This window comes from Rhinopithecus bieti, unplaced genomic scaffold (assembly GCF_001698545.2).
Source record: "Rhinopithecus bieti isolate Rb0 unplaced genomic scaffold, ASM169854v2 scaffold_1058, whole genome shotgun sequence".
Taxonomy (NCBI): Eukaryota; Metazoa; Chordata; class Mammalia; order Primates; family Cercopithecidae; genus Rhinopithecus; species Rhinopithecus bieti.
Window position 1 is genome coordinate 520,214 of NW_016803341.1, and position 26,994 is coordinate 547,207.

The 26,994-nt window shown below is 50.5% G+C and overlaps 2 protein-coding genes across 4 annotated transcripts; both read right to left on the bottom strand.

The window, feature by feature from the left end:
- Positions 1-518: 518 nt before the first annotated feature.
- Positions 519-13,828, bottom strand: SMYD5 (SMYD family member 5). 3 transcript variants are annotated; one of them, XM_017876622.1, is made up of 13 exons: positions 13,695-13,828; positions 8,759-8,867; positions 7,545-7,684; positions 6,976-7,097; positions 6,519-6,588; positions 5,830-5,934; positions 4,933-4,995; positions 4,635-4,705; positions 4,211-4,317; positions 3,740-3,796; positions 2,781-2,875; positions 2,048-2,118; positions 519-1,952 (listed from the first exon to the last, which is right to left on the bottom strand). In XM_017876622.1, the coding sequence occupies exons 1-13, from the start codon at positions 13,788-13,790 to the stop codon at positions 1,802-1,804; spliced, it is 1,257 nt and encodes a 418-aa protein (XP_017732111.1). In that variant the 5' UTR covers positions 13,791-13,828; the 3' UTR covers positions 519-1,801. The 3 variants fall into 3 exon arrangements, with proteins under 3 accessions (XP_017732111.1, XP_017732121.1, XP_017732131.1); XM_017876632.1 differs by having other exon boundaries at positions 521-1,952; positions 13,710-13,812; XM_017876642.1 differs by lacking the exons at positions 519-1,952; positions 2,048-2,118 and adding an exon at positions 2,129-2,450.
- Positions 13,829-16,673: 2,845 nt separating this feature from the next.
- On the bottom strand, positions 16,674-26,470 carry NOTO (notochord homeobox). The gene is made up of 3 exons (XM_017876457.1): positions 25,686-26,470; positions 19,463-19,677; positions 16,674-17,277 (listed from the first exon to the last, which is right to left on the bottom strand). Exons 1-3 carry the CDS (start codon positions 26,446-26,448, stop codon positions 17,119-17,121), a joined length of 1,137 nt encoding a protein of 378 aa, XP_017731946.1. The 5' UTR covers positions 26,449-26,470; the 3' UTR covers positions 16,674-17,118.
- Positions 26,471-26,994: the final 524 nt, after the last annotated feature.

Consider the following 26,994-nt stretch of genomic DNA (forward strand, 5'->3'; position numbering starts at 1 on the left):
CTGGACCTCAGGGCCAAGCATGGTGGCCCATGCCTGTAATCCCAGCACTTCAGGAGGCCAAGGTGGGAGGATCACTTGAGCCCAAGAATTCAAGACCAGCCTTGGCAACAACATAGCAAGACCCCATGTGTACAGAAAAATTAAAAATTAGCTGGGTGTGGTGGCGTGACCCTATAGTCCCAGCTACTCAGGAGGCGGAGGTGGGAGGATCACTTGGGTCCAGTTGAAGGCTGTAGTGAGCTATAATTGCATTTCTGCACACCAGCCTGAGTGACAAGGTGAGACCCTGTCTCAAAATTAAAAAGGCACCCAAACTGGACCTCAAGACCCTTGCTCTTGGGCATTAGAACATTTGCATAGCAGAGTAAATAAGAGCAGAGGTGAGCCCAAGCTGGTGAGCCTGGAGCCCCCATCTCCTACCATTACCTCGTCTAATCAGTACCCCTTTGCACCCACCTGTGACTGCTGCACACCTAGGGCAGCCTGCCCAGCCACTAGCCACAAAGCATTCCTGCAGAGGCCTGTCACCACTTACATTTTATTGAGAACAGTGGGGGGCAGGGGGGGAGTGCTGACTGTTGTGAAGGAGTAAGAACCCAATGGGTAAGGGGCCAGACAGGTTCCACCTGGCTCCATGGTCCAGGAAAGGGCCTGTGGGGTGGGCACCTGTCCTCTCTGGGATCCCTCAGCAGGGGAATGTGGCAGGCTCCTCCAGGAAAGGGAGGCATTGGGAATGATGGGTTGTAATTCCCATAACATCCAACCCAAGAGTGAGAGGGGTGGTGCTAATCTGGGGGTAGGAGGGGACAAGACAGGGCTACTCTCCAAGTATCTAGCCCAGCTCCTCGAGGTTTCTGGAAGACTTCAATGTTCCTCTGTGGAGACCCTAAAGATGGAGATTGAGGCCAGGAGAGCCCCTCACTGACCCATTTTAACTGGCCCCAGGAATACCAGAGCATCCTGATCTAAGGAGCAGAGGCCTGTCAAGCCCCAGATCTCAGCCATGCTGCTGAGTGCTCATTGGGAAGCAGGTGTGAGAAAGCGTGATGACCTCCGACGTGTCCCTCCTGAGGAAGGCAGAGGCCTTTTCCATACTCCATAGAGCCAGCCACTATGCCAGGTCCTGAGAGGCAAGGCACGAGTTACAAAGATTCTGGAGTCTGGAGAAGGGGTTAATCTCCACTTCCCCAGATGTCCAAATGGAGGTGTGAGTAATCCCCCTGTCCAGCATTCCCAGGAGACAGCCTCAGGGAAGGAGCTCAGGAGGCCCAGATCCTCCTGCCCGCCTCTCCTTGCTGTGCCAGTGGTCAAGCAGTTGCCTTACCAGCCACAGCTGTGGTGGGGGGAGGTGAGGGCGCCTCACTACCTCCCCTCTCTGCTTCAATGAACTCGGTCTCAGATTTACCCCCTCAAAAGAAATCAACAGCAAGTTGAAAGGGGAGAAGCCTCCGGTGAATGGGTGAGTATAGGCCGTGGGGCCGAAGAGAAGAAACACTGTTAGGCCCTGGCCCTGATTCCAGCCCCTTAAACCCTAGAGTGGAAGAACCTCAAGGGGAGGCCAGTTGTGAAAAGCTCAGTGCCAGTGCAGAGTCTGAGCCAACTCAGCAGCAGTGTCCAGGGCATGAGGTCTGGTGGGGGTTGGGGCCAGGGATCCAGGCTCTGTCCTACCCTCTGGCAGAGAGGGCTCGAATGGGGAAAGCAGGCAATGGGAGTTGGAAGTTCCCTCTGAGCCCTTTCTCTGGGGGAAGAACCCCCTTTTCTGGCAGGGTCTAGGGCAGGGCCCTTTCTGGGCAGGGCAACATCACACATCAGTCATCTCATCCCCCAGCTCTGCATCTTCTGGCTCTCCTTCCTCCTCCTCCTCTTCCTCCTCTTCCTCTTCTGAGGTCACGTTGGGTTCATCAGCCTCTGCTAGGCATTTGGGACAGGAACAGACAAACAGATAGTTCTCCCTGCAGCGGTGAGGGATGGTGAGGGGGAAAAGTCAGGGAGCTACGGGACAGAGGACCCCAGAGCCCAGCCGCCCAACCATGTCCCCAGCTGGGACCTGAGGATCTTGTGGCGGCTGTGGCGGCTGCGCTCCCGCTGACAGCAGTCCAAGTAGCTGATACAAATTTCCTGTAGGGTAAAGAGGTGGAGTCTGATGGTCTGTGCTCTCTTAAATGGCATAAGGGCCTCCCCAACACCTACCCTATCTCCAACCACTGCCCCATCTCTAGGAGCCAGGCTTGCGTTGCCCTTCAGTGAAGGGGCGGGCTGCCCTCATCCAGTTCCCAGTGCCTTCAGTAGGCAGGCCACTAGAAGCCTCCAACAGCCTGTGCCTGAGACAGAGGAGACTGGTTAGCCTCAGGCCGTGGTGAAAGCCAGTCACTGGCCAAGGTCTGCAGCTGGGATCACAGGTCTTGGTATGATGCTACTTGCCCTGAAGAAGATTCAACCAGGCACTGTGCCTGCAATAACAGACAAGACCGTAAACCCACAAAGAGCTATCTCCTGCTTTCTTAGAAACTACATATCTGCATTTGACCAAAAGATAGCTGGGGACAAGAATCTGAGCACATATGTGTCCCTCAAACTGTCCTGAGGCTTTCTGGAGTCATATTTTGAAAAAGTGAGGTAGGGTTAGAACAGAACCATGAGCTGACTCAGACCCTAAGGTATGTGGGGATTCCACCCAACAGCCTGAACTTCAAGTGCTCTAGCCACGGCTGCTCCTGATCCCTGCAGCGAACTTCCAAGGCCTACTACCCACCCATCCCCAGGTTCCTGGCCCCTCTCACCTCTCCTGGCTTAATATCCTCCAGAGCAGTGACATGCAAAAGGAAGTTGTTTTCTGGAAAGGAGGTCTCTGCATTGGGCACACAACTGTGGTTGCCTGGATCACAAGAGGCAGGTAATGAGGATTATTGCCTAAAAAAATACTAGCCTCAATTCTGCAGAGCACTGGGTCCTTTCTTGCTCTTTCATCCCTGCCAAGGCTGAGCACGTTTTGGAACCCAAGTTTCCAGACTCTGCTTCCAGTGTTCTTTCCTGAACACCATACAGCACAACACAAATGAACTCCACTGCACTCCCACTCCAACCCGCTGTGACTGGCCAACTGCATTCTCAGTTGTGTTCCCACTGTCTCACAAAGGGAGGAACAGGGCTCTGAAGGAATGCCCACCCAAGACCACTTAACTCAGTTCTGCCTGCTATTGGACATCTAGTAACAGCTGACACAGGCCCTCTGAGAATCCAGTTTGGGAGAGTAGAGTGGCCCAGGAGCCTGGGAGGAGGAGTTTGCAGTCAGGAAACCAGGGGGTGGGAGGCTGAAGTCTGGAAAAGGCAGCTGTCTGAGCTGAATCTGCCCCTCCTCATCAGGTGCTGATGAGACTCGCCCTCTAGCCTGGGCTCCCAGTACTCCCAAATCTCACAGGGCAGTGATGGTGCAAAGCCCATGCATCCCTTTGCAAGAATCAGAGCTCTATGCCTGCTTTAGTACAGGGCCTGGCCTATTGTAAGGTTTTATATATAATAAGCAGGTATTATAGCACAAACAGTTGGGTGAACAAATGAAAAAAATGATAGAACAAAAAGGCCCAGGGGAATTCCTGTGGGAGCTCAGACCTAATGGAGCTCCCAGACTCAACTCTACCAGCCTAGAAAGGGCCAACTGAGAAAGATAAACTGTGGCTGTGAGGCCACCTGACAAAGGCAGAAGCGCCTAGGACCATCCCTCCTCAACGCCATGACTCACAGCAGCTCTGAAGCACAAAGAGGCCAGATCCTTCACAGTTAAGAAACTCTCCAGTTGCTGTAAGACAGTAATATACAGACATTATTCTACCCATTTTTATAGGCAGGAAAAGGAAATGAGGCTTACAAGGACAGGCACTGTCGCCACTGTCCTGCCACCCCACCACACTAAGGCATCAGTCCCTACCATATTACCTAAACTTGCCTCTCTGAGACAGAAGCCTTGCTTTTCTGTCTATAAGACACCCTATTTATCCAGCACCCCCTCTCCTCCCAGCATCAAGTCTCTGGATAAATCTTGGGGCTGTTTCTCACCTGTGTGCCCTGTGGATAGATCTGAAGCTCCCCACAGGCACAAAGGGATTACCTTCTCCCACCATTAATACAGAGCATCCTGGGGAAAGATTTTGTGTCCACCATCTGACTGGGGGGTCACCATGGTTGGGTAAGGCCAAGGCCCTATCTCACCAACCTGCCTCGATGTCCTTGTACAGCTGGTCAATGAAGATGTCAAGTTGCTCACGGTCCTGAGGCTTCAACTCCAGAGCATCACAGGCATGGACCCACTGGCTTAGGGAGCTGGGGGTCCCAGGCAGCCCATGGTTGGGGAGGTGGAAGCCCAGGTCACAGGGCTCTCCACCTCCAGGTAAGTTAAGCCCAAGAAGAAGGGTCTCTCCCCCTACCCCATTTCATTCTCCAGGGTGGGGGCCCATCTTCCCCAACAAAGGCTCCCCAAAACAGATTCCAATGCCTGACTCTGACTCCTGCCACTGTGTCCAGTTCAGTGATCTGCCCAGAGTCCTACCGTACCCCATCCCAGTCTTGAAAGGAACTGTGGCTACCTTCCTCAGTTTCCCACCCCGAGAGTAAGTTCAATAGCTCTGGAACATTCTAACCTGGTCCCGATTCCTTGGCCATTGGTCCCAACAAGAGCAAAGAGAGACCGGAATCCATCTGGAGTGAACCACTGTGGGGGCAAAAAAGAGATAAAGAGATAAGCGCTCATGTTAACAGCCACTTGCTTTTCTTCCAATTGGACTCTGTTTGGGAAGCCTTCTGTGAGTCAGGCTCATCCCAACTCCAGAAGACCAAGTCGGCTTTGGCTCAGCTGTCCCAGTAGGAGATGCTGACCTTGTTGCTCCTGGAAAGCTGGAGTAACAAGGAGGCCACTGGTCCCACCCTCTCCTCACTCACCTGACTGACTGCTTCCTCATAGAGGGCCTCTGTGAAGAGTCTCCGCAGAAGTTCCAGTTGGCCCTGGTTTAGGGGAAGCAGAGAGATTTGTCTCCCTAGGGATTTCCCATTAGCACCGAGGCAGGGCCCAGGTGACTAGGGAGGGAAGGAAAAAGGGCCAGCACTGTAGACTGAGCTTTCCGTAGGGGCAAAGGAAGGCCACAAAGTCCACCTCCAAAGAGCTTTGGCAGTCTGCCGGCCTGTTCCAACCTGGGGTGGCAAACCCAAATTTCTCTCCATTTTCCAGCACTTGTACCAGCAAGGCTGAGACAGCCCGAAATGTCTATCCACACCACCACCGTCAAATCTCCCTTGACCTGGCCTCCAGACCAGCTGGGCTCTCCCACTCCCTTCCTGTAAGTTCAGTGCAACAGGGCCCACCCCAGATGCAAACCTTTTACACACCTGCCTCCACCCTCAGGCAGCTCCTGCAGGGAAGTCTGCTGTACTCAGTGAGGACTCATACTCTTTGATTGGAAATGGTCACTCAAGACATGGGCAGTTTCACGCTGCTCTGATTCTGTGGCCCCACAACCCTCTAGTCTCCATTCTACCTGATTTGCCCACTGCTATCCTATGACAAGTCCTGCCTTCTAACACCAGTTAGGGAGCACTTTCAGGGCAGGGAATCCAACACGCCCTTCCTCTGTTGTCACCCCACTTCCCAACTGTAGGTCCACATGAGGTCATGAAGTAAACAGTGGCAGGAACGTAAGTCCTCTGAATCTATTTCTGGACCCAAGTTCTAACTCCTTCCTGTAGCTGAGAAGTGATCAAATGTGGTGCTTCCCACAGATGGCCAGAGACATCCTAGGGTATTTGGGGAGGGAATGAGACAGGCCATGGGAGAAGAAGAACCTTGAATTTGTCTCCCAGAAGTTTATGGACAATTTCCTCCTCTTCGTTGGCTGTTTTGTTACAGAACTGGGAGAAGAGCCTGATCCAACGGTCCTTGTCCTTCGCCTGCAGTGAACAAATATACTTAAGGGTCACAGACACCCACCTTCTTACTGGCACTCCCGCCCACTTACGAAATACCACCACACAGGAGCTTATAGGAGCCCTTCCTCTGCCTGAGGCTTCCTCCCAATGGTGCCCAACCATCTTCCCAGCTGGAGCCCAGATCGCCAATTCAACAACACTTGGAAAACAGGAGAAAGAGGCTGAGGAACAACATTAATAGAAGGGCGGTGAGAGTGGCTTCTCTCGCTTTATGTAAGACGCAATCCTGAAAAAGTGGTGCTTATAAATCAAATGCATGAATTGCTACTGCACAAGGCATCTTCTGTATCAGAAACTACTGGCATACTATCACACTGGTGTTTAAGTTAAAATAAAAAAAAAGACTACAGGCAAAATGAGCCCTCCACTCCCTATGCCTGACATGTTTAGCACATTCCTAAGGTTTTACATAGCAAAGAGCTCTCCTTTGGGAAGGCCAGGAAGAACTCTGCATCCAAGCTAGGGCTTTGAGGTGAGGAAAAGACCGAGACCAAGGGTTGAATAGGGCCAAAGTCAGCTTCCCTGAGAGGGTTGGGTGGGCTCACCTGTTTCACTGTGGCCACCATCCTGGCCATCAACATGATGCTTGCAGTCTCAGGTGGGTAGTGAATGCTCCTGGGGAAAGAGAAAAAAGATTGGCCTAGAAATTCTCTCCCTAGTAGCTGAGCTCAGGGAAGCCGAGTCTGACTGGTACAGAGAAAACTTCCTACCAATTCCGTCAATTACCATGAGAGAAAGTTCATAGGCAAGGACTTAGGCAAGACTTTGCATCCCTATTGGCTTAATGGGGCTCTTTCTGGGAGAGTGTTAAATGCTACGGACAGAAGGACTGACAGCCCAGATTAAAAGCAGGAGATAGGGTGATGTGACTTCTGTTTAACCCTAAGAAAGGAGGAAAAATCCGGGGAATTGTAACTTAAGAAAGATGGCAACATCTGATGAGCCCAGGCAGGCAACCTGAGAGGAAAGGATAAAGGAAAGAAGAGAGGAAAAGTGACTCACCTCCATGCCTCCTGAAGCTTATTGAGAGGATGCAAGGGGTCATCCTGGGAAGGGCCTGGGCACAGGACCTGGTGGTATTGCTCAGTGGCTGCCAGCCGACATTCTGCACTGCAGTACATCACCTGTTAGGTGGGATAGAAGTCAGTACCCTAGGATCTGGCCCTAGTATCACCTCCTCTAACTGCATCCCTTCCATAAATAGCCCCTGAGCTGTAGCTCAGATGTATTATGAGAAGAGAAAACATAGGGTGCTCTGGGGACACGTGAAGGGCACACCTAGGCTTACAAAACCACAGAAAGGGAAGAGAACTTTTCAGGTAGAGGGGAGAGCCCTTGCCAGGTCCCCAGGAAGAAAGCAAGCTCCCACCAAGCCCATTTTCCAGACAATGTAACTGTGCCAGGGAGGATCAAACTGGAACAATAACCAAGCCTTTTCAACATCTTATCCTACATTATAGGTTTCAAGGGCCATGACCAGGTCTGTCATTGCTCCTGTCTCCCCACTGAGGACTCCAGCTAAGGCCTCCCTCACCCACCCCCTTCCAGGTATACTCCCCAAGAATACTCACTTGGCAATGAGGACAGTTCTGGTGGAGGTCCTTGCGCACAGTGCACAGCTCTGGGTGAGGCAGAACCTGGCCTGGTTTCCCGGTCAGCCTCTGGGCATTCTCCTCTGCCTTCTCCAGTGCCCGAAGGCAGTGGTCACAGGCTGAGGGTGAGAGCCAGACACAACAGTGTCTTGAGAGCAGAGGCCATATCTATCCCTTTCACAGCCCTATGGAGCACCTGCTATGTGTCAGGCACCATTCTGGTGTTTCATAAAAGTTTGGGAAGTGAGTAAATGAATAATTACATGCATGCATGAATGAATGAATGAATTTCACATGCAGCCAAAGGTAGATGATCCCCTCCTCCCTCTCAAGGACTTCCTGGCCCTTATTGTCTAACTCTCCTTGCTTCTTAATCAGACTCACTCTGTGGGGCTCCCCTACCACCCCAACACTGGGCTTTTCCCATACTCTGGGACCAACCAACCCTCCTTTCATTGTGTGTCTCCAGCTTAAGAAATGTGTGGGCCAGGCACAGTGGCTCATGCCTATAATTCCAGCACTTTGGGAGGCCAAGGCAAGTGGAGCACCTGAGGTTAGGAGTTCAAGACCAACCTGGCCAACATGGTGAAACCCCGTTTCCACTAAAAATACAAAAATTAGGTGGACACAGTTGTGCGTGCCTGTAATCCCAGCTACTCAGGAGGCTGAGGCAGGAGAATTGCTTGAACCTGGGAGGCAGAGATTGCAGAGAGCCGAGATCGCACAATTGCACTCTAGCCTGGGCAACAAGAGCGAAACTCCGTCCCCCTCCCCTCAACTCCAAAAGAAGAAAAGTGTGAAAAAAGCACGTGGTCAGCAAAGCCAAGGGCATCCTACTTGTGCTCACCCCTAACTCAGCCTTCTTTGAACAAGGGCCATGTAGCCTCCTCTTGGTGGAGGACTCTACTTTGGCACTGGGCCTTCAGCATGACCATGGAGTCAAACTCGCCTGAGTCCCACTGTGCTACCTCAGGGAGCACATCTGAAGAGCCTCCCACCACAGGAATTAGCCTCAAACACCTGAGACTGGACAGAGGCGTGGTTCTCAGGCATAGTCCTTCAATGGAAGATAGCATTTCCTCCCAACACCCAGAGTTCCAGAGACATCAGCCAGTAGGGATGTATGCAGCTCATTTCCATGCACAAAGGCGACTGGGCCCAGCAGCCATGAGGAGTAGGAGAGCTGTACTCACCTCGGTAGCGATAAAGTGCATTCCAGAGAAACTGTGCAGCCACCAGGGGCCGTTCTACGAAGATGGTCTCCCCCTTCCGGATCAGCTGTGTGGCAAACAGACCCTTTCCCTAAGAGGGCAGAGGGATAGGATGGCTGTAAGAAGGAATAGAAGACATAGCTCCAAGAGCTTCCAGGAGGCTGTCCAGCCTCACTCCTACATGCCTCACTCTTAGGAGAGGCCTCTGCCTCTATGAGTTCATGGAGACTGGTCAGTACCTTCCATAACTTTCTCCTCTGGAAATGCAGCACTGACCTATTTTCAGTTGTACTCCTTTCAGCCCATTCAGAGCAGAAGGCCTGGAACAGGGAGGAAGCCACCATGGCAGTCATCTCAGATTACTCAGAGAAATTTTCTGAGTATGGCCAGAGCAGGGCCAAGGCTTATAGCAGGCTGGGGCCTCCAGTACCAGGAGCTGGTAACAGCAGGGCACTCATCTCTGAGTCAGCCACAAGCCACTCCAGGATCCTGGCAGTGGTGTTGCTACACAGGGCTGCAGAGAAATCCTACACCATGGGACAGGGAAGCCTTGTTTGGGGGAGAATGTGCCCTCTTCCTTGGTCAGCTGAATACCCACAGCACCTAGCACAGTGCCTGGCATCCAACAAGTCCTTGGGGGTTGCACTGAAAGAAAGGAGCTAATACTAGTACCAGTCCTAACATGAACTTGCTGTGAACCTTTGAGCCAACTGCTTCACTTTATATCTGTTTCCCATTTGAAAAGTGAGCATTATAATAATACCTACAAGGTAGTTTCCAGGGTGCAACAATATAGCACAGATGAATGTACCTTATGAGCTCTAGCTTCTTCCTACTCAATGAGAGGTACAGGGACTGGCAACATGGGCATCACCTAGGACTCTGTTAGAAATGCAGAATCTTAGGCCCCACCCCAGACCTGCTGAATTAGAATCTGCAGCGTAGGCCGGGCGCGGTGGCTCAAGCCTATAATCCCAGCACTTTGGGAGGCCGAGGTGGGTGGATCACGAGGTCAGGAGATCGAGACCATCCTGGCTAACACGGTGAAACCCCGTCTCTACTAAAAAATACAAAAAACTAGCCGGGCGTGGTGGCAGGCGCCTGTAGTCCCAGCTACTCGGGAGGCTGAGGCAGGAGAATGGCGTGAACCCGGGAGGCGGAGCTTGCAGTGAGCTGAGATCCGGCCACTGCACTCCAGCCTGGGCGACAGAGCAAGACTCCGTCTCAAAAAAAAAAAAAAAAAGAATCTGCAGCGTAACAAGATGCCCAGGTGATTCACATGCATGTTAGTTTGAGAAGCACTGGTCTAAAACACTATATACATCATGTAAAGGATGAAAGATGAGAAAACAACTTCTGAACTGCCATCTCTCAAATGTGCAAAAGGACTCAGCAGATGGCTTCAGAACCCAGGCAGTTACTGGCCTTATTGGGCATATACTCCCGCTACTCAAAGATGATGTGTAGAGCCCTGCCAACACTGAGCTGCCACAACAAAAGGAGAGGAAAAAAATGCTTGACACCGAAGCAAAATGACATGTCAGTGTTGCCTCCCAGGTAGCTCCCTGACTCCTCAGAAGGCCAGATAGGGTTACTCTCAAACTCAGAGCGAAAAATCTCAACCCTGTGAACAACTCTGGAAGCTCTATCTCACAGTAGAATGGGACAGGTGAAACAAAACCAGGAGGCAAAGCCCTGGGCACACCCTTGCCTGGCTTCCTGGAAGCCCTTCCCCCCTATGCCTTGTATCCCATCCCAATCTAGCAAATTGAAAACTTGGCCTTCCTCTATGGGACAAGACAATATGAACAGGGACTCACATTATTTCTGACAATCTCAAATTTCAATATTGGACAAATATAGATCTCCCTCTCTTTGTGAAGAACTAAATGCAGAAAATATCTAGTAATCAAAACAAAGAGAAAAGAATCGGAATTGTTCCTTTATAAAGTCACTCATTCCCAAAACTGATGAGCATATTTCAAGGAAAACAGAGTCTAACTCATGTTAAGGTTGGGCCGGGCACAGGGGCTCACGCTTGTAATCCCAGCACTTTGGGAGGCTGAGGCAGACAGATCACGAGGTCAGGAGTTCAAGACCAGCCTGAACAATATGGTGAAACCCTGTCTCTACTAAAAATACAAAAATTAGCTGGACATGGTGGTGTTCGCCTGTAGTCCCAGCTATTCAGGAGGCTGAGGCAGGAGAAACACCTGAACCCAGGAGGCGGAGGTTGTAGTGAGCCAAGATTGCGTTACTGCACTACAGCCTGGGTGACAGAGTGAGACTCCATCTCAAAAAAAAAAAAAAAGAAGGTTGGAGAGCACTGAACCTGAATGAAAAGGGACAAACCATACATCCTTCCAATTTGAAAAAAAAGTTTAAAAAAAAATCATGCAGGCTGGATGTGGTGGCTCATGCCTGTAAATCTAGCACTTTGGGAAGCGAGGATGAAGGATTGCTTGAGCCCAAGAGTTTGAGACTATTCTGGGCAACATAGCAAGACCCCATCTCTATTTAAAAAAAAAATTGTGCAAAACTCTAAGACTATGTAGTAGATTTTTTTTTTTTTTTTTTTTTTTTTTTTGAGACGGAGTCTCCCTCTGTTGCCCAGGCTGAAGTGCAGTAGCACGACCTCAGCTCACTCCAGCCTCTGACTCCCGGGTTCAAGCAATTCTCGTGCCTTGGCCTCAGGTAGCTGGGATTACAGGCGTGCGCCACTACACCCGGCTAATTTTTTTTGTATTTTCAGTAGAGATGGGGTTTCACTATGTTGGTCAGGCTGGTCTCGAACTCCTGACATCAAGTTCAAGTGATCCGCCCGCCTCAGCCTTCCAAAGTGCTGGGATTACAGGTGTGAGTCACCATACCCGGCCTAATTTTTGTATTTTTAGTAGAGACAGGGTTTCACTATGTTGGCCAGGCTGGTCTTGAACTCCTGACCTCAAGTGATCAGCCCACCTCAGCCTCCGAAAGTGCTGGAATTACAGGAATGAGCCACCATGCCCGGGCAGACTATGTAGTAGATTTCAAAATCTTGATTAAAAGAAGAAAGCCCACAATACGCCATGCTGCTATCTGGCTAGTGCACCAGTATGGTAGTCCAGCTGGCTTCCACTGGACCTGGTGAGGTTTCTGTTCTGATTGGTCATGTCTCTGGCATAATAGTTGATAAATTTTTGAAAAGTCATTCCTATCCACAGAAGCAATAAAAAGTGTCAAAAACTACTCCCACTTGAGGCCCTGGTCTATAAAGTTTCATGACCCAATTCTCTCAAACCGCTATTTAAACAATGTAATGACAGAAAACATGGAAAGCTTTATTTTACCAAAAACACACACACACACACACACACACACACATATAACCCTCATGTGGTAACTTGAGGAAAATAACACAGAGAAAAAAAATCACAAACCAATCTTATTTGAATAGAGAAGCAAAAAGCCCAGGAAAATCCACGCTGTTACCAAGTCCAGGAAGGTATATTATTTTCTCCAGCTGCAGATCAGATATAGGCAAGGAAAGGGCGATCGGCTGGGGCCTTGATAGATGCCTGGGCCAGGAAAACTGTGCAAGGAGAGTGGCTGAAGTGATGAAGTGAGAGGGAAGAAATGAAGAGAGGAAGGGGCTGAGAGACTGGGGGCTAACGAAGAAAAAGGTGAGGAAAATTACTGCAAACCAAGAATGATGGAACTGAGACATCTTCAAACTGTGGCCATCCAGGAACACTAGAGACTATGGAGATGGAGATATGAACAGGTAAGGAGACCAAGGATGTAGGGAAGCTGATTTACCAGGGAAGGAGCAGAGTGCTCCAGACACCTTTGGAGCAGAAAGGGGGCAAGGGAAGGTTGGGCCGGGAAACTAGATCAATACGATAATGCTGAGAGCAGATGACAGACAACTAGAGATCTTACATCTTGGGCAAGAAACAACAATACACACAGCCACTACATAGGATAAATTATTCAACCTCACTAGTAACCAAAGAAACATAAATGAAAACAAATATCATTTTGCACATATCAATAGGCAAAGATAACTAGGAAAAAAATAGTGCTGGACAAAACAAAAGGATGTTTGCATAGAAAATGAGCTCTAAGACTTTTGACTCCAGGTTTCAAAAATACAACAATAAAGGGTCCATTAATAAGGGGTTGGTTGAGAGGGTTGTGGCCCTCTAACGGAAGAAGCTACTACTCACCTCTTAAAAATTAATATGTAGAAATAGGCTTGATATTGAAAGACTCACTGCTGCATCAAAAAGCAATTTCTAAAAATGTAATTTTAACGTACACATCTTTGCACAAGTATAGAAGTATGAGTGATGTTTATGTTTTCTTTCCTTACACGCATTTTCTATTTTTTTCCACAGTGAACTTTTGGAACACAATAAAAACGACAAAATCTTGTCACCTTCCTACTAAAAACTCTCCCAACGCCCCACGGCCTTTGGACTCTGGTCCAAATTTCTCAGCACTCCAAGGACCTTCGTGAAGGGTCTTGGCCTGTCTCCTCATCCCCCCACCCAAATTTCATACATTAAGTTCGTGAGGACCCACTCTCTTACACCTCAGTTCTCTCTGCCCAGCACGTCCCCGCCCACCGTTCCAGGGACCCAGCAGCAAAGCCCCCTAGCCCCGCCCCGAGCAGTCACAGCAGGCCTCCGGCTGGCTGGCCGAATTCCGCTGGGAGGAAATGTGCACGGAGACTCCGGAGGCCCGGGTCTATCGCGTGACCGCGCCACGAGCCTGCGCGCGGGGACAGACTGGGAGCCCCCCGGCCGCGAGCAGGGGCTGGGCCGTAGCGTCCGAGCGGCACGGAAGCCTCTAGGCTCCGGGCATGGAGTCCTGCAGGGCTGTCTCCGTGGCCGGACTGGGCTGAGGCTCCCGGCAGGACCCGCCCCGACCTCACCTTGGCGCTACTCACGAAACGGACTTCCACGGAGACCCGGGCGCGGCCCGCCACGCCCACGCAGAAGGAGAACACGTCGCACGTGGAGGCCGCCATCTTGGCGTGCCTCCGCCTTATGACCCTTAACCCCACCTCAACCTGCGAGGCCCCACCTCCTTCTGGCCCCGCCCCCGGCGAGAGTGCCTCGGAGGTTGCGAGGTTTTGCGCTCCACCAAGTCTGAATTTAGGTGCCGTGGTTTGTTGACGGGAGTGTAGCTGGGCCTGCCTTTGTGCTCTTACATCGGTACCTTTTTGTGTCTGTACCTCTGTATCTGAGTCTGTGTACGCGTACATAGTTTTGATGTGTGTATCTTTGAGTCCGTGGCATTTTTTTTTTTTTTTTTTTAAGACAGTCTCACTCTGTCGCCCAGGATGGTGTGTAGTGGCGCGATCTCGGCTCACTGCAACCTCTGCCTCCCAGGTTCAAGTGATTCTCCTGCCTCAGTCTCCCAAGGAGCTGGGCGTACAGGTGTGCGCCACTAAGTCCAGTTAATGTTCGTATTTTTAGCAGGTTTCACCATGTTGGCCAGGCTGGTCTCGAACTTCTGACCTCAAGTGATCCGCCCGCTTCGACCTCCCAAAGTATTGGGATTACAGGCATGAGCCACCTCGCCCGGCCTACGATGCATGTTTCTATGTATGTTGTCTCTGTCCACACAGTGGCCTGTCTTCACTGAGTAAAGTGCTCTTTGGACCCAGCCCTAGAGTGGGACAACAGAAGGCCCACTTACTCCTATCCTCCCTAGCTCTCAGCCTGAAGGGAAGGACTAGCTTATACCCCGGAGCTCACTCACCGCACCTGAAGAGTCCAGGACAAGATTTCCTTTCTCGGTAATCCGTCTGGCAGCAGGGCGGACAGTCCTGCCAAAGGTCAGGGTGGACTTGTGCCTGTCTCAGATTCTTCAGTGGCTTAGGGGCCTTGCAACCCGGGGGTAGTAGAGGAGTCCATAGTGGACCTCAGGTTTGAGAACCTCTGAAACTGGATACAGAAGTGAGTGTGCATATGCACACACTGTCGTGAAAAGGGGGAGGGGTCTGTTCTCTCATTCAGGACCCCAAAAAGCTGCAAACCACAGACCTATGGCCTTTGTCCCCACAGCTAGGCCTGACTATCAAGCCTTGTTTTGTTTCCTTGTCCCCTGATTTTGTGTGTTTTGTTTGAGACAGGGTCTCGCTTTGTCGCCCATACTGGCATGGGGCGATCTCGACTCACTGCAGCCTCCAGCTCCCGGGCTCAAGAACAGACTGGGCAACGTAGTGAGACCTCATCTCTCCAAAAAATAGAAAAATTTGCCGGGCATGGTGGTGCGTGGGAGGATCACCTGAACCTGGGGAGGTCGAGACTGCAATGAGCCGTGATCAAGCCACAATTATCTATCAAATAATTACAGATAGATGGTTGACAGGGACAGAGAAAGGTTCTTGAAACTGACCCTGTCTCCCCTCAAGCCTGCAGTCTGGTGTCAAGGAGCGAATAGTCCACGGACTTGGGGGAGATAGATAGTTGGCAGGGCCAGAGAAAAGGTTCTTGAAACCGACCCTGGGTCCCCTCAAGCCTGCAGCACGGTGTCAGGGAGCGAATAGTCCACGGACTTGGGGGCAAACCTACCCCAAGAGCAGCTGGGGGCCGTGTCCTCACTCACCACCAGGTAGCAGGGCAGGCTTCCTTCCACCCCTCAGCTCAGTCCCCAACAGCCATTCTGGAATCTGAATGGTCTGTGCTACGGAAATCAGCTCTGAAAATCCTGGCAGCAGGTTTCTTTCAGAGAAATTGAGCACATTCTTGAGAAGAAAAAGGATCCAGGAGTCAGAGTCATGAAAGGGGGAAATTATAACTGTCCTGTGAAAACACAGCAGAGTTTATGACAAAATGCCAGCCTTGGCATACACAAATACTTCTATAAAAAGATGGGGCTTTGCGAGGCCAAGGCAGGAGAACCAATTGAAGCCTGGAGTTCAAGACCAGCCTGGACAACAAAGGGACGTTGTCTCTACAAAAATGTTTAAAAATTAGCCAGGCGTGGTGTCACGTGCCTGTAGACCCAGCTGCTCAGGAGGCTAAGGTGGGAGGATCACTTGAGCCCAGGAGGTTGAGGCTGCTGTGAGCTATAATTGCACCACTGCACTCCAGCCTGGGTGACCGAGGGAGACCTTGTCTTGGCTGCTGGGCCTGAGCTGCTTCTGAGAATGGTAACAGTTCAGACAAAACAAGAAAACGTTGGGAAACTTTGTGAAGTGGGCTAAACAGTTTTACCTTCTCCTCTTTGCTCTCAACTCCTTCTGATGGGGAAAGAGTCTTCTATGCCCAGATGCTTATTCAAAGAGGCTCCTTCTCCACAGCCAGGCCAGGAAAATATTAATTGCTGGTACAGGTATCACTCCCCCAGGTGAGAGGAGCTGTGATATTATGAAATATATATTTGGTCTTCATCTCGATTTCCTGGCATAGAACTCCTAAAATCCCTAGAATCTCTGAAGTGATGTTTTTTCATATGCTAATGAGTTGACTGATGACTGATAGACCTTAAGACTCCATAAAAAACAAAAAGGGCAGGGTTGGGCTGGGTGGTGGCTCACGCATGTAATCCCAGCACTTTGGGAGGCTGAGGTGGGTGGATCACAAGGTCAGGAGTTCAAGACCAGCCTGACCATATGGTGAAACCCCGTCTCTACTAAAAATATAAAAATTAGCCAAGCGTGGTGGTGTGCGCCTAGATGCGGAGGCAGGAGAATCACTTGAACCCGGGAGGCAGAGGTTGTGGTGAACCAAGATCGCACTACTGCACTCTGTCTCAAAAAAAAAAAAAAAAAAAAAAATGGAGGGGCCGCCTTGTGAAATGAGCCCTCAATCTGTGGGGTCAGACACTACCTGCAGGTAGATCATGTCAGAATTTACTGAATTAGAGGTTGGAATGTGGGGTACACCCCTATATGTTTGGTCACAGAAGTGTTCTGTGTTGATTGTTGTGGGGTGAAAGCAAAAGAAAAACTGTTTTTTTTTTTCCATTTGGTCTTTTCTACTCAGGGGCTTACAAGCCTTGACAGTAACCACACACTTCACACTGTGCCTGGCACATTATTGCTTTACAGACATCTTCTCACCCCTGGGTGGTCTAAGTTATGAATGCACCCATTATACATATAAAGATAAAAGGCTCGGAAGTTCCATAGGTTGGCCAAGGACATAGTTGAAGGCAAGAATCTGTGCCTCCAATTATTACATTATTCCAGTTTCCAGGAATCAGTATAGAAAAGGGGGTCCCTGCTTGACAGCTCAGATTCCTCTGGTTGAGGAGGCTTTTTGTTGAAGTGTGAGGCAGGGAGCTCCAGTGGGTACCCCCAGGAACTAGCCCAGGCAGCCTGGCTAGGGCCTCTGTCCCAGTCCTCAGCCGTCTACTCCTGACTCGGCATCATCACTCTGGATACTGGCGTTGGAGCTGCTGGAAGGCTCATCCAGGGAGGCAGCCTCGGCAGATGTAACCGCTGCCCTCAGCTTTTGCTGCTTCTGATACTTGACCCTGCGGTTCTGGAACCAGACTCTCACCTATAATTGGAGACAGTGGGCAGAGATCAGAATGTGACCAGCAGGTCCCACTGCTTCCCAATTCCTGGAGTGAACACCCCTCTCTGCCTGGCCAATATTTGCTCTTCCTTCTCAGGGAGGCACGTCCTCCAAAACACCCCTTTCTATAATTCCAGACACCATTCATTCATTCGAGTATTTACTGAGCTTCCAGGATGTGCTAAGCACCATCCTAGGTGATGCTGATACAGTGGCGAGCAACAGAGGCAAGCTGCCTACCCTCGTGGAGCTCAGGAGCTAGTGAAGAAACACTGGCAAGAAACATGTAAACAAACAGAGCTATGTAAACACAAAACGGGATACAAACAGGGCTTTGGGTAGAGGAGGCCTCCTTGAGGAACCAGCACTAAAGCTGAGGCTCAAAGAGAGAGAGGCCCACCTGATGGCGACAGAGAAGAGCAGGCCCACAGGGCAGGGAACAACCTGTAGGAAGGCTCTGAAATGGAACCAAGCTTGGAGTGTTTGAGGACCAGGAAGGAGGAGAGCATGGATGAGAGTGAGAGGAGAAAGTCAAGGGAGGGAAATGGGAGAGGTCAGCGGCTGCCAGATCACCCAGGACCTGGAAGGCCATATAGATAAGGAGTGTCACCCGTGAGGCTTTTACGTGGGCCCACGTAATCCTATTTACATCCGAAGTGCACTGTGCACCTGGCTGCTGTGTGAAGCATGGATGGCAGCAGAAGCAGGGAGACAGGAGAGAGGCCACTGCCACAGCCCCGGGGGACCTGGGGCGTACATTAGGGGTGACGGAGAGAAGTGAAGCAACTCTAGCTGTATTTTGGAGGTAGAGATGACAAGGCTCAATGATGGTTGGAAGCGGGGGAGAAGGAGCAATCTAGGATGATGGGGTTTTTGAGTAACCAGGTGGATGGTGGAGGCATGTATGGGAAAGGAACACATTTGGGCAAGAAAAAAGTCAGGAATTGAGGTTTAGACTTGGGTTTCAGATACGTGCCCATGAGACATCTAAGTGGAATCACCAAGAAGGTAGTTAGAGATATAAGTCAGACAAGATGGTTGTGCTGAGGATACAAATTTGGGAGTCATTGGCTTATAGATGGCATTTTAAGCCATGGGAATAGATGAGACCAGCTGGGAAGAGATTTCGAGGTCCCCAAGGGAAGGGTAGCCTGCCAAGGAGACAGCGCTGGGAGGAAAACCAGACAGCATGGTGTCTGGAGGCTATGAGGAACATGTTTCAATAAGGGATGGGGTGGCTGACTGTCCAGTACTAAGAGCTGCTGAGTGGTGGACTGAGTTGAAGAAAGTAAAGTGTCATATTGTTGGTTCTGGCAACATGGAGGTTATTAGAGACCTTGCTGAGAAGTTTTGATGGCATGGTAGGGAAAAGTCATGTTGGAATGTGTGAAGGAGTGGGAGGTGAGGACACTGACAAAGTGAACATGGCAAGTTCTTGAGAAGTTTGCCTGTGAAAGGAACAGAGAATTGACATAATAGCTGGAGAGGAATATAGGGGTGAAAGAAACATTGATTATATTGACTCTCTTCAATATCTACTTAATTTTTTTCTTTTTTCTTTCTTTTTTTTTTTTTTTTTTTTTTTTTTTTTTTGTTGTTGTTGCTGCTTTTTGAGACGGAGTCTCGCACTGTTGCCCAGGCTGGAGTGCAGTGGTGTGATCTCCGCTCACTGCAGCCTCTGCCTCCTGGGCTCAAGCGATTCTCCTGCCTTGGCCTCCTAAGTAGCTGGGATTATAGGCACCCAGCTAATTTTTGTATTTTTAGTAGAGATGGGGTTTCACTATGTTGGCTGGGCTGGTCTTGAACTCCTGACCTTGTGATCTGCCCACCTCGGCTTCCCAAAGTGCTGGGATTACAGGCGTGAGCCACCACACCTGGCCACATCTACTTAATTTTACTAGCAGGTCCTTATTTAGCATGAAAATCCTTTATTATCAGTTTTTAGACTAATAATCTAAGTTAACATTCCAATCTGTTCACATAATGTGACTTCAAATGGGACTTCTTTTCATTATATTGAGCGTGCAAAAAGTCAGGGCCTGTCCCCTCAACAGCCTGGCACAGGGAAGAGGGTCCATGTCTTCCTCCCACCCTCCGTTTAGGGCCTTGCCGAGGTAGTGTTTGTCCCCAGGTGCAGCCCAGGCCCAACAGGAGTCCGTACTCCCACCTGGTTCTCTGTAAGTTTGAGCCGAGCTGCCAGCTGGGCTCTCTTCTTCCCCACCAGATTGTGCTGTTTTGCAAACACTTTCTCCAACTCTTCCAGCTGCTCCAAGTTAAACATAGTTCGGACTCTCTTTTGTTGTCTCTCAGTGTCCCTTAGGTCCTCCGTTGGGGCCCAGTCTGGGAAGGTCCAGAGTCCTGAGCAATGAGCCAGCTCCAACCCTAAAGAGCAACCAGCAGCAGGGGAGGTTATCCAGCAGCAGGAGAGATTATCCAGCAGCAGGGGAGGTTAGCCAGAAGCCCCCGGCACTCCCACCTTGGCAAAATGAGAAGGCATACACAGCTCTACTACCTTGCCTTCCCCTTGGCCAGGTAACAGTGCAAGAAGACAGTGGAAAGAGACTGTCCAGAAATAACAGCAAACAAATAAATGGGAAAGAAGGGAGAATGCAATGAGACTCTGTCTGCCACCACTACTGTCTAGCCAAGTGGCTTCACTTCTGGCCCCTAATAGGAGTTGCCAAACCTCCCTTCTCTTTGCCTTCCTCTCCTTTCCTTGACTGCTTCTGGCAACACCATAGAATGGGCAGAGAAGAGTTCCCCAGGGTTTCACCCTTTTAATTCATTGAACAAATACACTTTTTGAACGTCTACTGTGTGTCATGCATGGTTTCAGGACAAAACAGAAAATCTCTGTCGTTATGGAGCTTACGTCTTAGAAGTAAGGTCAGAAGAGATACAAGTCAGAAGAGAGGGTTGAGCTGAGGATACAAATTTGGGAGTCATCGCTGAGCACAGTGGCTCATGCCTGTAATTCCAGCACTTTGGGAGGCTGAAGTAGGCGGATCGCTTGAGATCAGGAGTTAGAGACCAGCCTGGCCAACATGGTGAAACCCTGTCTACTAAAAGTACAAAAATTAGCTGGGCGTGGTGGCACGTGCCTGTAATCCCAGCTACTCAGGAGGCTGAGGCAGGAGAATGCTTGAGTCCGGGAAGCAGAGGTTGCAGTGAGCCAAGATAGAGCCCACTCCACTCCAGCCTGGGCGACAGTGCAAGACTCTGTCTCAATTAAAAAAAAAAAAAATTGGGAGTCATCAGCTTATATAGATGGTATTTTAAGCCATGGGAATAGATGAGACCAAGCTGTGGGCCAGTGGAGATGCATCAACCAGGAGCAGTTCCTAAGTCAAATCTTGATGGGAAAGAGGGAGTGAGTCATTGGGCTATCTGGGAGGACAGTATTCCAGGCAGAAGAATGGCAAGCATAATGCTAAGGCCATTCAGCCCCCACTGGCCTTGGGGAGTCAGGGCTGGCAGACAGACTGCCCCAACAAAGGGAGTGTGTCTGGGGTCCTGGCTGCTTAGGACTCCAACCACTGGGCCCACTAGGCTTACTCTGTGCCTGCCAAGGTAGACCAAAAGATCAGGAAAAGCCCATCAGACATACAGCCTGGTGTACCTAGTCAGCCTTGTTTCAGAATCAGAAGTTGACCTTTGGGGAAGAAAGTAGGCTGTATTGTGTATTCCTTAAGAGTTCTAGTTGAGGCCAGGCATGGTGGCTCATACCTGTAATCCCAGTACTTCGGGAGGCTGAGGTGGGTGGATAGCCTGAGGTCAGGAGTTCAAGACCAGCCTAGTCAGCTTGGCAAAACCCTGCTCTACTAAAAATACAAAAATTAGCCAGGTGTGGTGGTGGGCACCTGTAATCCCAGCTACTCGGGAGGCTGAGGGAGGAGAATGGCTTGAACCTGGAAGGCGGAGGTTGCAGTGAGCCAAGATTGTGCCACTGTACTCCAGCCTAGGCGATAGAGTCAGACTCTGTCTGAAAAAAAAAAGCCTCTAGTTGGAATCCCAGCTTTACCACCAATTACCAGCCAGAGGACCTTGGGCAAGTCAATGTACTTCTGTGAGCCTTGATTTCCTCATATGTAAAATGGTGATAATTAATCCCTACTTCCAGAGATGTCCAGATTTTAACATGGTGCTGTCTAGGCACAGTGGCTCATGCCTGTAATACCAGCACTTTGAGAGGCTGAGATGGGCCCATCACTTGAGCCCAGGAGTTGGAGACCACCCTGGGCAGCATGGCAAAACCCTATCTCTACAAGCAAATACAAAAATTAGTCGGGTGTGGTGGTGCACAACTGCAGACCAGCTACTTGGGAGACTGAAGCAGGAGGATCACTTGAGCCCGGGGGGCAGAGGTTGTAGTGAGCCAAGCCGAGATCACTCCTTGCCAATAGAGCAAGACCCTGTCTCAACAACAGCAACTACCACAACAACAACAACAAAAACATATGCGCTGTTTGCTTACAGGGTGCTTAGCAGTGTGCCAGGCACAGAGCAAGACGAAAGTCTATGGTTATTATAAAAATTAAAACAGAAGTGATAATCCAGTGGGGAAGAGAGGGATTATTTCCAGATATGGGAAAAATTAAGCTGGATCCATATCCAATACCTTGCACTAAAAAAAATCCAAATGGAGGAAATCTTTAAATGTAAAAGGTAAACCCACAAAATTTAGAAAAAAACAGGGGAAGTTATTTTATGACTTCACGGTGAGGAAGTTCTTTCCAAGTATCATATGAGACCTGGGGCCAGGCACAGTGGCTCATGCCTGTAATCCCAGCAGTTTGGGAGGCTGAGGTGGGAGGATCGCTTGAGCCCAGGAGTTCAAGATCAACCTGGGTAACATTGTGAGATTCCACCTCTACAAAAAAAAATGTTTTAAATTAGTCGAGTATGGTAGCGCATGCCTGTGGCCCCTGCTACTCAGGAGGCTAAGGAGGAGTGCTTAAGCCTGGAAGGTTGAGGCTGTGGTAAGCCATGATTGCACTCCAGCCTGAGTGACAGAGAACCTGTCTCAAAAAAGAAATAAAAGAACTGATTTATAAAACTACATCAAACATATAAAAATTAAAATTTTTTCTATGTAACAAAAGAATACCACCATAATCAAAGTCAAAGGCCAATAAATAGAAAAAAGTGTGTAGTTCATTACAGTTAAAGGGCTAATTTCTTTTTTAATTTTTTGAGATAGGGTCTTGTTCTGTCGCCCGGGCTGGATTGCAGTGGCTTGACCTGGGCTCACTGCAACCTCTGCCTCCCAGGCACAAGCAATCCTCCCACTTCAGCCCCCACCAAGGTGCACACCACCATGCCCAGCTAATTTTTGTGTTTTTAGTAGAGACGGGGCTTTGCCATGTTGCCCAGGCTGGTCTCAACTCCTGAGTTCAAGTGATCTACCCGCCTCAGCCTCCCAAAGTGCTGGGGTTACAGGGGTAACCCTGCACCCGGCCAGGGTTAATTTCCTCAGTAGAAAAGAGCATCTACAAATAGATTGTTTTAAATAACCAACTACACATATGGACAAAATACAAGAACAGATAGTTCACAGAAAAAGAAATACATCACAAGGTCAGGAGATCAAAACCATCCTGGCTAACATGGTGAAACCTTGTCTCTACTAAAAATACAAAAAATTGGCCAGGCGTGGTGACATGTGCCTGTAATCCCAGGTACTTGGGAGGCTGAGGCAGGAGAATCACTTGAACCTGGGAGGCGGAGGTTGCAGTGAGCTGAGATTGCACCACTGCATTCTAGCCTGGGTGACAGAGCGAGACTCCGTTTCAAAAAAAAAAAAAAAAAAAGGCCGGGCGCGGTGGCTCACGTCTGTAATCCCAGCACTTTGGGAGGCCAAGGCGGGTGGATCACGAGGTCAGGAGATGGAGACTATCCTGGCTAACATGGTGAAAACCCATCTCCACTAAAAATACAAAAAATTAGCCGGCTGTGGTGGCAGGCGCCTGTAGTCCCAGTTACTCAGGAGGCTGAGGCAGGAGAATGGCATGAGCCTGGGAGGTGGAGCTTGCAGTGAGCCGAAATCGGGCCACTGCACTCCAGCCTGGGCAACAAAGTGAGGCTCCATCTGAAAAAAAAAAGAAAAAGAAAAAGAAATACAATAGCCCTTAAACATGAAAATATTCTCCATCTCACTTATTACAGAAATGCAAATTGAACTAACACAGTGATACTGTTTTCCTTCTGTCAGGTTGGATAAACTAAGATGGATAACACATCATGTAGGTGAGAGTGAAGGAAAAGGGAGCACTCTCACACACAGTTGGTTTTGAACTCCGGGAGTGCAGAGCAGGTGCAAGCTCTGTGGAAGGCAATCTGGCAAAACTACAGCAAGCCCAACAAACCAAACTATACTAGAATAGCCTATGTGCAAGGTTATTCATTGCTGTGCTGTATATAACAGCAGTGACAGAAAACATCAATGGGACCTGATTAAATAAATTATGATATATTCCTTCAATGGGCTACTCTGTAGATGTAAAAGAAGCTCTTTATGGATTGGAAAAATCTCCAAGATACATGGTTGAGTGACTAGAGTAAGGTACAGAGCATAGTGTATGGTGAGTTTGGGGAAATGAAGGAAAGAATAGACGTGTGTGCATATCTGTATTCAGGTAATAAATATGCATAAAATATCTCAAGAAGTAGGTGGCTAGGTGACAGGCAAAAGAGGAAAGTCCTCTCCATATATCTTAGTACAAATTTTGACATTTGGACCGTGTGGGTGTAATACCCATGCAAAAACTAACTTGAGGCCGGGTGCAGTGGCTCATGCCTGTAATCCCAGCACTTTGGGAAGCTAAGGCGGGCAGATCATTTGCGGTCAGGAGTCAAAACCAGCCTGCCCAACATGGGGAAACCCCATCTCTACTAAAAATACAAAAATTAGCCGGTCGTGGTGGTAGGCGCCTGTAATTCCAGCCACTCTGGAGCTAAGGCAAGAGAATCACTTGAGCCCAGGAGGAGGCTGTAGTGAGCAGAGAGAGCGCCACTGCACTCCAGTCTGAGAGACATAGCGAGACTCCTCTAAAACAAAACACACACACACAAAAACTTGAAAATGAGACAACTGTAACATGAAGTAATAAACTATAATTCAGACTTCAGGTGTGTGAAGAGCTCAGAGAAAGGTGACTTGGAGTGATGGGCACGGCTGCCAGATCCAGTGATGTTGAATTTGGATGGGGCTGGGAGTCCAGGGGTTAATGCACTGCTGAAATGGGTTGAGGAAATAAATGCTGGACTGGGGTGAGTGCCCTAGAGTAGGAACCCGGCAAGATTGTGTTACAACTATGTTAGTATGGGTTGACAAGTCTTGGACTAACTTTGCTCCTGTTTTCTTCGTGGGGACATGGGGAAACATGAACCTGGCAACCAAAAATGCAAAAGCATGTGTAGGTGGATGTTTAATGCTAGAGGGCAAAATTCCCTCTATAGTTACTTTTTTGTGTTTGTTTGAGAGGGAGTCTCACTCTGTCGCCCAGGCTGGAGTGCAGTGGGGCAATCTCGGCTGAATGCGACCTCTGCCTCCTGGGTTCAAGTGATTCTCCTGACTCAGCCTCCTGAGTAGCTGGGATTACATGCGTGCGCCACCACGCCCTGCTAATTTTTTTGTGTTTTTAGTTGAGACCGGGTTTCACCATGTTGGCCAGGCTGGTCTTGAACTCCTGACTTCAGGTGATCCATCCGCCTTGGTCTCCCAAAGTGCTGAAATTACAGGCGTGAGCCACCACGCCCGGTCTTACAGTTACTTTCTCATGAGATTTAAGTGCCTGGCCCTTAAGCACCACTTAAGAGCATTGCAGGCACGCAGGCTCAGAGCGGAGAAGTGTGGAGCCCAAGTTCACAGACGTGAGCAGTGGAGGCAGTAGCGGTGCGTGAGCCTTGACCAGCTCCTAACAGCTCCTCACTCAACAGCAAAGCCCGGAGCGTCCACTTCTCCCCCCCAACAAAAAAACAGGGCCATCGGTTCGGGTCGAGAGCAGCTTTGGGAAGCGTGTCTGCCACCAAGCGCTACCCTGGGGTGTGCGAGGAAGTCAAGGGACGCGGAGACAGGGAGCAGGGCTGGGTCCCCCTGCAGCCCCACCGCTTGCCTACTGCCCACCGCATTCAGGCGCTGCGCCGCCCTCACACCCACCCTCTCCCACCTCAGCAGCTTGCCGGGCAAGCCTCGCGCCGGAGGCTTTCTCGGCAGACTGTCGCGGTCCTCGGCTTCAACTGCAAGGTCAGCGGTGGCAAAGCCCCTTCCCACTCCAGCCGTGTGTGATTCTCAGACTCAGTGCCCTCTCCTGCACCTCCGCCGGAGGTGGCGGCCTAGGCTCTCCAGCCCCCTCCCAGTCCCCCGCATGCGGGCGCGGGGCGCGCAGTACCTGTGACGCTGAAGCCCCGCGGGCCGCAGACGGTAGCCACGCGCGGCCCTGGCACAGGGTAGAGACCCACGCTCAGGTAGGCTGGCAGCCACGATGCCGGACACGCCCAGGGCAGGCCCGGGCCGGCGCACAGGAAAGGAGCGGTCCAGAAGGCAGGGTGGGCGCAGGCGGAGCCCGACGGCTGGGAGGCCGCTGGCGCGCGGGGCTCGGGCCTCGCCAGGATGGCCTCGACAGAGAAGGGGGACTCGAAGCGTCCGGGAGCGCGGGGCGTGTTCGGGCCGGTGGGGAACCTAGGCGCCGGAGAGCGGCCCGAGCGAGGCGGCCGGACCCGAGCGCCCGAGGGAGCGGGCGGCGGGCTGCCTCGCGTCCTGGAGCTGGGCATGACGCGTCTCTTGCCGGGACGGGCGCAAGGAAGGGAGCTCGGGAGGAGTGAGAAGATTCTGCAAAAGGTCGGGAGCAAGACCGGTGGTCTGGGAACCTCCCGGCGTTCGGCGAAGGCTCTTAAATTTGGCGGGGCGGGGCATGGGGCGGCCTCTCCCCTCTGCGGCCCGGGCGGGGCCCCCAAAGCCTGTGAGCGCCCGCCGTGGGCGAGGCAAGGTGGCCACAGCACCAAAGAGTGTGTTCCCTCCCTTCCTCTGCTTTTAAAAATGCCCACCCTGGGGCGGTCAAGGGGAGGACCCTGAGCTCGCTTGTGATCTTGGGTGGAACACCCAGCCACCGGGCTCCATCTTTGTCCTTCTGTCACTGGAGCGGGGATGCCCATTTCCCCGGGGCCTCGCAGAGGCGGAGCTGTGATCTGGAGAGCGGTAGGGCAGTGCCTGCGTTCTTGGCCTCAGCTGACCCGCGCCATCCTCGACGCAGAAGCCTCGGCCAGGTTCACCTAGGACCGCGCAGACTTTGTTCGTTTTTAAATGTAAATATTTTATTTATAAGCACAGTGATAAGTAAATTTTCCACCTGGCTTCAGCCTTTTAGTTTCCCTGCCTTGAGATGCCGCTGTGGTTACCAATTTCGTTCTTTCTTTAACATTTTTTTTGGCCAGGTGCGGTGGCTCATGCCTGGCATCCCAGTGCTTTGGGAGGCCGAGCGGGATGGCCGCTTGAGCCCGGGATTTGATTTGATTTGATTTGATTTGATTTGATTTGATTTAGGGGCAAAAGATATGGCCACTATGTCTCTACCCCTGGACTTTTAGTATATAATTCTGTGTTTCCATACATAATTATCAGTTTTCAGTTGTGTCATTTATTCCTTCTTCAGACTGTAAATTCCTGAGCATAAGCATTAATATTTCCAATTTACATATTAG